This window comes from Gavialis gangeticus, unplaced genomic scaffold, assembly GCF_001723915.1.
Source record: "Gavialis gangeticus isolate Ggan-Ray unplaced genomic scaffold, GavGan_comp1, whole genome shotgun sequence".
Taxonomy (NCBI): Eukaryota; Metazoa; Chordata; order Crocodylia; family Gavialidae; genus Gavialis; species Gavialis gangeticus.
Window position 1 is genome coordinate 60,208,725 of NW_017729024.1, and position 12,925 is coordinate 60,221,649.

General features: G+C 43.8%; 1 protein-coding gene across 1 annotated transcript in view; it reads left to right on the plus strand.

The window, feature by feature from the left end:
- LOC109297413 (transmembrane protein 47-like) overlaps positions 1 to 12,408 on the plus strand; it is a 27,992-nt gene extending 15,584 nt beyond the window's left edge. The window contains exons 2-3 of the mRNA XM_019517140.1: positions 7,366 to 7,506; positions 9,562 to 12,408. Coding sequence (XP_019372685.1) covers positions 7,366 to 7,506; positions 9,562 to 9,743 — 323 coding nt within the window. The 3' untranslated portion in view covers positions 9,744 to 12,408. The remainder of the gene's footprint in view (positions 1 to 7,365; positions 7,507 to 9,561) is intronic.
- The last annotated feature ends 517 nt before the right edge of the window (positions 12,409 to 12,925 follow it).

A 12,925-nucleotide genomic window follows, 5' to 3' on the forward strand; every position in this document is an offset into this window, starting at 1 on the left:
TTTTTTTTTTTTTTTTTTTTTGAGCCAGAGGCTGCTTGTGGCTGGGGGGCAAGCTGCCAGCAGGCCGAGTGGCTTCTGACTTGCGTGGGGGCGATCCAGCCCTTCCCTCTGTGGTGTCGGCACCCCTTGGGATCCCCAGCTGGGCTATTAGTGGGCTGGGTGCTGCCCCAGCTTGGAGGCAGCACGCAGCCTGATCCAATTGTTCTTTGAACCTGCCTGCGGAGCAGCACCTGGTCGGCTTCCAACAGGCAGGCTCAGACAACAGTTGGATCAGGCCAACTGCTGCCCCTGAGCTGCGGCAGCACCCAGCTCACTAGCAGCCAGCCCAGGGGACCCTTGGGGGCACCGCCACAACAGAAGGAAGGATCAGGGGCCCCCTGCAGCTCAGGAGCCACTCAACCCACTGGCAGCTTGCCCCCTGGCTGCAAGAGAGGTGTGCAGGGCTCCACCAAAAAAAAAGAAAAAAAAAAGAATTGGCCTTCACCGCTTCTGCCTTAAGCAGGCTCCTGGGGCCATCTGGCAATGGGCTGGCTTGCTCCTGGGGCAGTGCAGGAAGGTGGCAGGAGGCTGGCTGGGTTTGCTGGTGGGCGGAGGCGGTGCACAGGGCACTGGAAGCCCAGGCGGGCTCAGGGAAGTGTTTGATTGGGTCCCTCTGAGCTGGGGCAGCACCCAGCCAGCTAGCAGCCTGCCTGGGCTTTCAGTGCCCCATGCACAGTCCCCACTGCTAGCAAACCCAGTTGCCTTCCTGCTGCATTCCCGCACTGATCCAGGGGCAAGCCAGTCTGTTTCCAGGTAGTCCCAGGCTCCCTGTTGGCCCCAGGAGCCTGCTGAAGGCAAAAGTGGCAAGGGGCCCAAGTCTTTTTTTCTACGGAGCCTGCCCACCTCTCCTGTGGCTGGGGGGTGAGCTGACATCTGCATTGTTGCAATTTGTAACATTGCAACCTAAACTACATCCAGAGGGATGTAGTTTAGTTTGCAATGTTGCAAGCTCATTTAAAACCCCCAAAACACTTGCTCATGTACAGCGTGATGCCATTAAGCCACACAAAGTGACATTTTCATCATGTGTACATGGTAATGGCGTTATGTGTACAAGCGCCCCCAGGGAGAGCAGGCAGAGTTGTATGTGAAAAAGCCAATTTGTAGTTTATAACTAATGCTCTCTAATGGCTTTCTGCTTATCCTTAATCTCTGTAGAACTGAGAGACTTTATTAGAGAAGCAAAAGGACCCTGGGAGAGATTTAAAAATAGAAATGGTGTTATTTCTGCCTAGGGTAAGACAGTCAGGCACTTGAGCTTCTGCTAAACTGAGACTCAGGATTGCCTGCATCAGCATTAAATCATTCCCAGTTCTTTTGAATCTGCCACATTCCTACCTGGAATTATTCTGACTAAAGCGCAGAGTACTATGGATTTAGTGCATAAGCCACTGCCTCATGCTTCATGATGAAAATGCCTAATGATTGAAAATGCCTAATGCTGGCACAAACGTCATCAATGCACATCACAAACTCATGCACAGCTCCTCAGTCTTGAGTGGGCACCAATAGAGCCATTAAGCTTCATTCTATAGGAGAAAAGGCTTGCCAGGATAACTACACTGGCACACCTTCTTAGTGTTGATAGAGTATGTACTGTTTTTCTGGCATAGTTCAAATTTATATTAGCTTCCTGAATAAAGGAATATGTACCAGCCCATGGACTGCTCTGCCTGTGTAACTATATCTATCTGAGGGCTTTTAGTGCTACAAAAGGGTCATCCAAATCACGCTCAAACTGTACCAGAAAAATTTCCTATAGTCCTCAGGGACTGAACTTGGATTATCTGAAGCTCAGTATAATGTCTTATGTTGGGAACAGGGTCCCCTGCAGACTGTTCATGCCACAAACCCCCAGAGACTTGAGACATAAGGAAGCAACTTTGTCCTCATGTTTGTAAAAAGTCAGGGAGGGGCTATGAGCTGCTTTGGGGCAGGTCAACAGCAGGCTCTTCACAACAGAAGCAATCTGCTGCAGGCAGCCGGCAAAGGGCCAAATAGGCCTGTACCAAGCTGTGGAGGAGTCTGGTTTATGCAAATGATGCAATAGTAGGCTCTTCAGCCTCTCCCTGCTGTGCACCAAAGTTCCCAGAAAACACTAGTGCTTCCTGAAGTAACATAAGGAAACCCCACCCCCCTACCCCATCACCCTCTGGGACTGCTGCTCCATCTGGTTTATGCCAACATGGGGCTGAGGGAGTTTAGGACATCCGTCATGCTATTAACTGCTAATTAATAGGAGCTCAGGGAAGGTCCTTTGTTGTGATGACAAAGGGTGAGTGAAAAGCCTGACATTTCCAGATGCTTCACTTGTTTGTGTTTTCACACATGCTGCAGCCTAGATTAGAATGAACTCTCAACACAGGATTTAACCCCCTGCATCTCTCCTTGGGCACTTTTTTATTCCAGTCTGCTTTTTCTTCCTCTTGGGAGCATTTCCCTGTCTTATAAAAGACAGAGTGTTCAGTTCACCACAGCCCTTCATCTTGAACTCCATGCAAAGAGGGTGTGAAACTACCATGCTGATCACCTAGTGTTTCATAATCCAAATGGTAATTTCATGCCACCTACACTGGTGTATGTGACACAGGAAGTGGATCGGTAATGAATTAGCCTTGCAAGGGTCTTGAAATAGATGTCACCTTGACATACTGGTGATTGGTAGTACAGGCTGGCTCATGATTGTCACATGTTTCTGCATCACCAGTATTGACACTTGGTCAGGTTGACAAAAGAGTTCTCTTACATGTATATGTATACTGTGCAATCATCTGCAAAATCAGGGCAAAAATGAGGGAAGGAGGAAGTAGGGGGAAGGGGAAACAGAACAGGAAGCTGTATTTTCCTTTCCGTTCTAAGACGTTCTTTAGTCTTTCTTCTCAACAATATTGCATGCAGAAAGCTTGGTAAACAAATCCACACAGCATTATGCTTTGACTCCTGTAATGTCCCATAAATCTAGAGGCAAGATTCAAAAGGCCATGTTGCAACACCCTGGTTTTAATTCAGTGCTTGTCATAGTATGTCTTGTGTCTTCATGACAGTAAAGTAACTTCAGGATTCTGGAGAAACAAGTTGTTTTCTATCCCTGTTCACACGGTTCTCAGTGAAGAGTTTAATATGGCTGGCAGGAAGGTGGCATGGTTTGAATATCTACTTGAGTTCTGCTTAAGTCCTAAATCATGGCCAAGGGGTCTTTTGGAGAGTGGCACAGTGTTGGTGCTAAAATGGTTTTGAAAGGCTGTTCCCATCCCTAGACTTCAGTCTGTCTCGCTTTGGGGTTTCAGTTCCTTGTTCCCAGCAGGGAAACAAGACTGTAAATATATCAGTTCTTGCTGAGGGATAGAATGACATCATCACTGTGGTGTTGCAGCAGCATGTTACAAAGTAACATCCTTTGGTGATATAGACATGAAGAACTACTTTTTAAAGGTTTATCTTGGAGACAGCTAGATCCAAGGCCCTGAATGAAGCAGATAATCACTTCATTTAATCATTCTTTTGGCCTGATTCTTGAATACCACCATTGGAGGAGCAAATGTGTAAGATACATGCAAGTACAACACACTTCTGAATTTTATAAATGTCTCATGTAGACATTAGACAGTGTTGACAGCAAGAGAAGAGCTGGGCTTTTTGTGGGAACAGCCTGAGTGTTGCCTGCCTGAGGAGAGAGAACTAGCAAGTTTGAGAGAGTGACTAAGTGCTTTTGGAGGGGAGAGACCACCAGGGTCCAATCATTTTTCGTCTTGGAGCTCAAGGCCTGCCCTGACTCTCTGATCTGAGTTCATTTCCTAGCTCTGCCACAGGCTTCCTGTGACCTTTGACAAGTCCCTGAATCTCTGTGCCTGACATCCCAATCTAGAGACCGGAGATAATACTAGTCTATTTAAACTGCATGCCTTTGAGAACGTGTGTACTTATGGTGGTGTAGTGATGTGCTACCTCACTGTACAGCACGCTATGGCAACATAGCAATCACATGGGTCTACACATAATCACCAGCTATGTTGTCATAGCAGCACACCCCCCCAGTTATAGTGACATAGCAGTGAAATCCAACTGTGCACTGTGCACAAGGTGCAGTAACCACCCATACTGTACTGTGCCATGTGTTAGTATTTCCAGAACGAAGTACTAAAGCACAGCTCTATAGCAATGTTGCCATACAGCGGTGTGTAGACATGCCCCCTGTGTAGCACAGCTAGGACAAGAGAAGTGCCACACGGTATATAATTATGCTACAAACAATAGTATTTTTTCATCCTAAACTCCTCAAAACGTCCAGAAATTTAGGAACTGATCATTAGCTATATTCATGTCCACTCTCCACCATAGAATGCAGCCCCCTCCAGAGTAGGTGGCAACATCCTTTTAACACTGAATAACACTATTACTCACCAGTGTCACCATAGGAGGAATTATGTGCTATCCAACTGAACAACCTCATTAAAAATTTGACCAGTTGAATCATGATGAGCTACAAATGCAGACAGTTATTTAGCAGTGTTGTTGTAGACATGATGGTCCAGGGAATAAGTGAGGAACAAGATTTCTTCTATGATATGTTTTACTGTACTAACTATATAGTTGGGAGAAATGTTAGGCAAGCTTCTGGGCACAGAATATCCATCCCTAGATCTGGGGAAAAAAACAGGCTAAGCCAGAAAACTATACAACATGGAAGATATCAAAATTTTCCTTTAAAATGGAAAAATCATGACATGAAAGAAAACAGTGCTATCTATTTCCTAAGTTTATGTAGGAAACAAAAGATAAGCCCAAGAGGACTTAATGGGCTAAATCCTATTTTACTTTACATGCCTAAATGGCATGTACACAGCTTTGTAACTGTACTTTTTGGTACTTAAGCACACTTTAGGATTCTGTTCCCCTGTGACAAAACAGGGCATGGACCCTGCCACATATGAAGTGGAGGAAAAGGAGAGCCGTCTCACCTTCTAGCCCAACAGTTAGGACTCATGGCATAATTATGGGAGGCTGAGTGGGGCACCAGTCAAAGGAGCTGATTCAGAGGGTGTGCCAGAATGAGAGCTTCTGGGGAATCTGCATGGTGGTGGCAGTAGCCAATGTGTAGGGAGCCCACTGCAGCCATGACACGGGGATCTCACATGGCAGCAGTAACTGCCATGATGTTGGGGGGCCTAAGTGGCAATGGCAGTGGTGGTGGTAATGACAACAATAGGAGCAGCACTTAGCCTCCCAACAGAAGCAGCACGTACCTTTACTGAGCATTAGTCTAATTTAATGAGCAGTAAAGCATCACCATCTACACATGTGCAGCAATTACTGATCAGTATATTAGTCTAATGCATCATTTTCTAGTACCTGTAGGTACAGTTACTAGAAAACCGACACATTAACTAATGCACTGTACTACCCGGGTCAGCCCAGGTAGCAGGGGGCTACACCGCTGCCTGGCTATTGCTGATCTCTGCAGGGCAAGGGCGAAAGCTGTCCCAGCTGGGCTGGCAACTCTGGGACAGCTCCTGGCACCCCTCTCCCAGGGCTCAGGACTAATCCCTGTGTCCCTACCAGCCGGGGCTGGCACCAGGGTTAGCTTGGAGCTCTCCCTGGCTGCTGCAGGGGAGGAGAGCAGGGCAGGAGCAGTCCTGGACTGGGCTGCTCCTGTCTGGCTCAGTCTGCTCCCGACATGGGTTCACGTGTAGATGTGCGCTTGGGAGCACTTTCATGAGCCTGAATTTTCTGCACAGAAAATTCAGGTGCATCAGTTGCATGTGTAAATGCACCCTCGTAGTCTATCTTATGAGAGAAATCCCTTCCAGTCATCCTCTGGCTAGAATACAAGCAGTAAGATCTGGAACGTATGACTGCATCGGTGCAAAATTCTTGCTGGTGTTAGGCAGAATAGTGTACCTAAATCTAGGGTAATATAAGCTCCCAATATAAGCTGCTGCACTCCATTCAGATGTACAATGACTGAATGGTGACAACATGTTTGAAGACTGGCCCTGTGATATAAGAACACAGATTAGGTTCCTCTTCTCTCCATCAGGGAAGCAAACCAAAGATAAGTACAGCATCCCAAAGTCCTTTTGTGCTGTCATCTGGCCATTTGGCTCTGACACCACCTGAAATAACAACAAATCCCAAATAACAAAGCAAAGTCAGTAATTCTCCAGCAAGAGTGTTTGGGGCCCTTTCATAGTTCCTTCTCTGCAGCAGATGTTGGCAGCAGAGACAGCACTGGGATGAACAGAAGGGCTGGGAGGGTTCAATACACATCTCTTCTAAATGTAACAAATTGCTGTGGGGCGTCTGGGACCTGATCTAATAGCATTGTAAAAAGAAGGCAAACTCCCTAGATTCCATCAGGCAAGACATTGTGGAACTACAGAGATATTAGTGGCTGACCTTGGAAAAAAGTTGTATTTGCCTTCTGCAGTGATTTTTAGGAGTGGTACATTCACTAGTTTGACTTATTCAAAGGTAAGATTTTTAAAGTTATTTTAATTGTTTCTTTATAGGGAAAATTAGATGAGCTTAGTCTCAAGGATTTTAAACTTTTTATCTCTTATTAAAGCTACACAAAGTACAACTTGAATCACATGGGACCAAGTGCTTAAGATGAAACAGACGTGAAGGTCAAACTCACTGCTGGTTAAAAAGGACTTTGCCACTGAAGTACAGTAATTAGAAGTTAGAACTGTCTGGTTATAAATTGGATCCATGGCCTTCTCAGCAAAAAACAAAATTGCTGTGTGGATCTTTCAGGTTTCTGAGGGCTCTCCCAAAAACAAGCAAGTTCTCAAACTGGGCTGTAAAATTCAATCTGCTACCTTTGGAAAATAAATCCAAGATACAAGGCACTAAGGGGCATCTTAAGATGACTGTTTCCTTTCATCCTTGTATTATTTTCTAAGTATTTCTCATAACTTATCTTAGTCACAAATAAGGAAGGACTTTCTTCAGCTTTCCTCATAAGACTGTTTCGGCAGCCATTCAGCAAAGAATATGATAACTTGGTACCAGATTTCCTAGTCCAAACTTCCAAGCTGTCTCAAGCTAAGGATTCCTTCCGTAATTTTTCTTTGTCCTTACCACCAAAGATTTTCTTTTTTTTTTAACGTTAACACTTTGCAGAATAATGTGTGATGCTGATGCAGCATTTTGAAGATATGAAGCACTATAAATGGTTTGGCATTAGCTTTACTGAAGATCAGAGGAAAATCCAGGCCATGGGTGCCAATATTTGAATGTCTGCTCTCGCTCCTTGACGGTACAAGAATATGTTTTGTCATTGATGAGTATTTTCCTTCCCAATTGTGTTCTTTCCTCTTCTAGACTGGCAAGTAGCTACTCTGGTGTTAATCCTGACAGCAGCTACCATTACCTTGTTGTCATTTCTTGTCTCCCTAATCTCCTTCTGCCTGGGGACCTATAGGCGATATTACAGAATTGTTGCTGTTCTCCTCTTTGCTGCAGGTAAGTCACTGCTCTATAAATAGACTACATATTCATACTTTTGTTATTTTATGGGATAAACTCTCTTCTGGGTTGTGTTTTGTGCAACTGCACTAAAATCATGTCAGATTTATTGGCCCCAGAAGATTCCAAAATGGAATCTATAGTTCTGTAGGATCCATGGAGTTGTGCAATGTGATTTAAACCCTAATGATCTTTTATACAGAAGTATGGCCTAGGGGCTCAGGATGGGAACCTTAGGGTGTGTACAGAAGTTGCTTTTTCACCATTTAAAGTACTATACTGCTGTGACTTAACAGAAGTGAATGGCTTTACACTTTAAAAATGGGTATAGCGCTTTAAATTAACCCTTGTTAAATGAGGTGTTAAATTTTAAGTGCTGTATTTTACAGTACTTTAGCAACCTACAGTGCTTTAAAGAACTTCTGTACACTAGTCGCATTTCTGACCAGTAGGGAAGCCCCAGAAAACTGCGGGGCACCCCCTGCCTCCTAGCTTGGAAAATGCAGGGAGGCTCAGAGGCCCCTCCACCAAACATTGTACTTCTGTCATATTTAAGAGTGCTGTAACTTTATAGTGCTATAAAAAAGTGCTTTGAATTATAGCTCTATAAAACGTACATGGAGCACTTTTATATAAATCCCTAGTATCTTGAGACCTGTAGTCTGTCAGGGCTGTATCTCTGCACTGAAGACCAGCAGAAGTAACCATTTTATATATAGACATGAGGTACAGCCCTCATACTCCCCTTGCCCATAAGATCCTTGGTGATGGACTGTCCAAAATTTATCCAGCTATTAACAGCTAGCTTTAACATATTCCCCAAGGAGGCAGTGAACAGCTTCACTTTCTACCATTTATAATCTCACCTACCAAACTCTGGGCCATGATAAAGCTACCTTAATATATAACATATTGGAATATTGCTAGAAAATATTAGAAGGCCATGTTTTTAGATGATGATTCTTGTTTACTTTTGACAAAAGTTTTATAAGGTTTCAGAGCATAATCATTTCATTTTTGTGATAGTTTAGTTTAGGTTCCAACTTCTGTGTTACATGAATGAATAAAAAAACACTATCAATATAACACTTTCAGTGGAAACTGTTTGGAATACAAATTCCCTGAGGAATTGTAAACCCAAAACCAACATCATGCCAGTGAACAGAACTGATTAGAAACGAATTATGAACTAATACAAAACTGATCAGTCTTAGTTCCATCCTTGGAATGAGTGAACATCACAGAGAAGAAGAAAGGAAACTATTAAATCCTTTTCTGACCTCTACCTTAAATTAAAAATCTGACCTCTTTTACCTCTTTAAAACCGTCCAATGGGTTTTGCTTGAGCACTTTTAGGCCACTAACTTGATTGGCTTTAAAAGCAGCTAGGATAAGGATCTCAACCACCACTTGTTCTAGTTTTGCACAACCAAATTTCTGACAGTTTTTGCTAAACCAAAAACATCCGCAGTTAGCCTCTGCTTTATATAAATCAAATACAATACAGTTCTGTACTAGGTTTTTAAATAGCACTGATTTGTAAACATGGCTCTAGTGTACTTGTCTGGGTGGTCTGAAAGGGGGAGGGGAGGGGAGATATCAAGATTACCAACAAACAGATTCTTCTAATTTTTGAAGATTAAGTATTTGGGGCTTTTCTGAAATAGTGAAGAGAGCTTGAGTGCAGAGTCCACTGAAAAGCGCTGGCAGGGAGTTCCAGCACAGAGAACATGTCCTAGATGGCATCAGCAGGCTGCCCCCGTGAGGAGGCTCACAAATGGACCAGAGCTGATAGGAATGGCTGTTGAGCTTTGAGGAAACCTATGATACTGGCATCCTAACAGCTTCACAGGGCACTGTGATGAGGAAGATCACAACATTGGTGCAGCCTGCGTGGCCAGGCATGGTTGAAGGAAAGTAGGCTATGATACTTTGCTCAAGAACAGGCTGGGTGGAAGGATGTGTACTAGACCAATCAATTCAACAACAGCTTTTTAATTTTAGATTTTAACCAGATGACTCTTTCCTCACCCCATTTCCTCCTTGGCCCAGTGGTCTTGCAGGTCTGCGCTTTGATTCTCTATCCAATCAAATTCATCGACAGCAGCATGCTGAGGAGCTACCATGAATTCAACTGGGGGTATGGCCTGGGCTGGGGATCTGCTATCTTCATGCTGGGTGCAGCCATCCTTTACTGCCTGCGCACAGACATTTATGAGGATGCCTATTACTAAGGCAGGCAGAGGAGGTGACTGGCCACATCTATATCATTGGACTACTATTAGATTGACTGGACCAGAGTGGGAGGGGCAGGAGGGTAGGAAAGGGGGTTGGTGGATCCACAAGACATCGAAGCACAAGCTTGGCAGCAAGTAGACAAAATTAATGAAAGAGGTGGACATGAAGATGTGGAAGTGGATGCTCATCAAGAGGTTGGGGAAATATGGAACAAAATGGGCTATAGGTCATCAGTCCTATTCCGTTTCTCATGCATTTCCCTTCTTTTTTAACACAGGGAAGTAGCATGTCCTGCCTTTTAGAGCATGGCTTACATTGGTTAAGAGGGACATCTTTGCTTTTATTTTGATATATTTTCACATCCCTGGTGCTCTAGAAATAATATACTATTTGGGTCTTTTAAAGACTTATTTGTAAGACATGAGTTGGGAGTGTAATCATGTGGTTTTGGGAAGCTTTTAGATGAAGGCATGCAGAGTTTGCATCTCCTTTTGCAGTCTTCTCTGTGCATAATGTGTTCTGATGTGGAAAAGAATAAATTAAAGAACCTGCCACAGCCTGCATACACATTTCTTTCAGAGATTTTAATGGCTTGGGTGACCTAGTCACTGCAGGGTATGAAGAGAGGCCAGAGTTGAAACGGTCTGGGATGTAAATAGGCATGAAGTGCAGATTAAGCTCTTTGGAGCTAACATGTGAAGCAGATGCAGCAAAGGGGTCCTGCAAAATGTTCATTCCTGAAATAATTTTGAGATTTGTAGCTTGAATTTTTTTAGTCCATGTTGATCAAAGGACTTTTTTTCTTTAAAAAAATCGGGGGGGAAACTCAATCTGGTTTAACGGTAATTTAAACAGCATTGCCACAAACCAATGGAAGCACCCAAATTAGGACAGTTACTGCAAAACCTGTGTTACCACAGCCCCACTGATATAATGAAGTAGCAGTTGGCAGGGCATGAATTTGTACCATATTCATAAACCAAGGCTGAGTTGTAAAAGTGCCTTCAACTAGAAATGTAGGGTGTGTGACCTAAGCTTTTTACTGTATTACAGCTCATGTAGGTCAGTTATAAATTGCTGTTTCCATGGATTTACATTGCATGCACTGAAAATGTGTGTGGAGTATTCCTTTTGAAATATTCCTGGTTAACATGCAATCCATGTCCCAGTTTTCGTATGGTTTACGTCAGGGGCATCAAACATACAGCGTGCAGGCCAAATCCAGCCCACAGAGCCATATGATCTGGCCTGCAGGTTTATGTGCCAGCCCTGCATGCTGCATGTAGGCTGGACCCCATGCCTCATGTGCTGCAAGCTGCACGGGGGGTTGGTCTGGGGGGGGTGCATGCAGCCTGCACCCTGGACATCTGTCATGTGCAGTGCTGGATCCAGCCTGCACTCCATGGGCAGCATGCACATCATACCAGTATCAGGGTATGTGGGCACAGCAAGCCCCTAACCCAGTGTGTGCTGCATGCAGCATGTGGGGCTGTGCCCTGGCCCACACTCCTGTGCTGCCTGCAGTGCTGGATTCAGTTTGCATGCCATGGGCAGAGTACACCTTGTGCTGGCTTGAGGGACTGGACCATGCTGTTTGTGGCAGACAGGCTGGACCTGACACTGTGGCTACTCCACAGGAGTGTCTGTCTCTGTTCAGCCCATAGACTGGCTCAGGAATGCTCCTCTAGTTTATGGGATTGGATGAGTTTAAAACCCTTGGTTTAAGTAGAACACTTTTTTTAAATGGGCAATGTAAAATCAAAGTTAAGTCATACAAGGTAAAAGGTTCTTGTAGTTTCCCATCAGCTAACTGAAAGCCCAGTTATCTACTATGAACCAGATTTTATTCCACCTATTCAGCCCCTAAGTATGATCCTATCCCTCCTTGGAAAACTGTTCATGACAAGATAGATGCGTCTTCCTCCTGTTCAGTGCTTTCTGTGACTTAATTTTAAGGCTAATATGACAGAGTGTTTAAAAAAAAAGGCACATCAGTATTTTTGCAGAGATCTGAGCCAGGTGGGATAGGACCACAGTTAGGCATTTAAGTCCAGCTGTATACCTAATATCTGTAATAGGATCTGGACCTGTGTGTAAATAGGAACTCGCATTCACTAGTTTTCATAAACAGTTTTAGAGGGTTCCTTGAAAACCCCAGTCCCACTGTAACATTACTAGAAAAACTAATCTATCAGCATTGATGCATTATTAATTTTTTACTTGGGAATGTGAGAAACCACTGCATATAAATCAATGCCTTACAATATATTCAGGAGGTCCCCATAAATGCTCACCAAATTCACTCCTGCTGTGGCTTCCTGGTCCTCATGGTCCACATGTTTAGTGGACCATGTTCTGTATGACTCTCTTGTCCCCTTAAGATGAGTACAAAAAGGAGCAAAATTGGAACAAATGTGTTTCAAGTTATTTGACACTACACTATGATAAAGCAAAGCAACAGCTCCACTGTGTGGCCAGAGTCAGAATCTGTACTATAAAATCAGTGCAAGTCACCAGTGGAGACTGAAGCCAAGCAGGGCAAGGAAGTACAGGATAATATCATTACTACACACAGGATATATGGCAGTGTTTGTTGCTGTGGCAACTGCATCCCTACAGCAGGGCAGGAAGAAACAGTCCCTTTTACCTGAGAGTCTTATCTAAAAAAAAAAAGAGACAAATGATGGAAGAATGGGATTCAGTATTGTTCAGTTGTGGTATTGCACCAGTTGAGAAGACTGTGAGGGAAGAGGAACCCTGACAAAGAACCTTGTGAATTTACTTTGACTTATTCTATTCCCCCTAACTCTTAAAATTTCAGCTCCTAAAATTAATCTTCTCTACCCTCTCCACACCACAAAATCCTTACCTAAACTGCTGGCTACATCCTTAAATCTTCTGTCCAAAAGTTAGTGATTCCCATTCCCACAAGTCTTCAGCCAAATGTCACCTGTCTTTTTTTATAAAGGCAGAGAACAAGCTTTGACATGCATGTATTTCAAAGAGGTAAGAGGCTGCTGAATAAGGATTTATGAATAACTGGGTTTCTGGTTTGTGAGCCATATCAAAAACTGACAATTCATTTTGTGTCAATCCTAACAAATTATTCTGGTTTATATGTCAAGGTGAAAAGTAAACTCCACCCCTCCAAATGTAAAAAATATGCTTCTGTTCGATA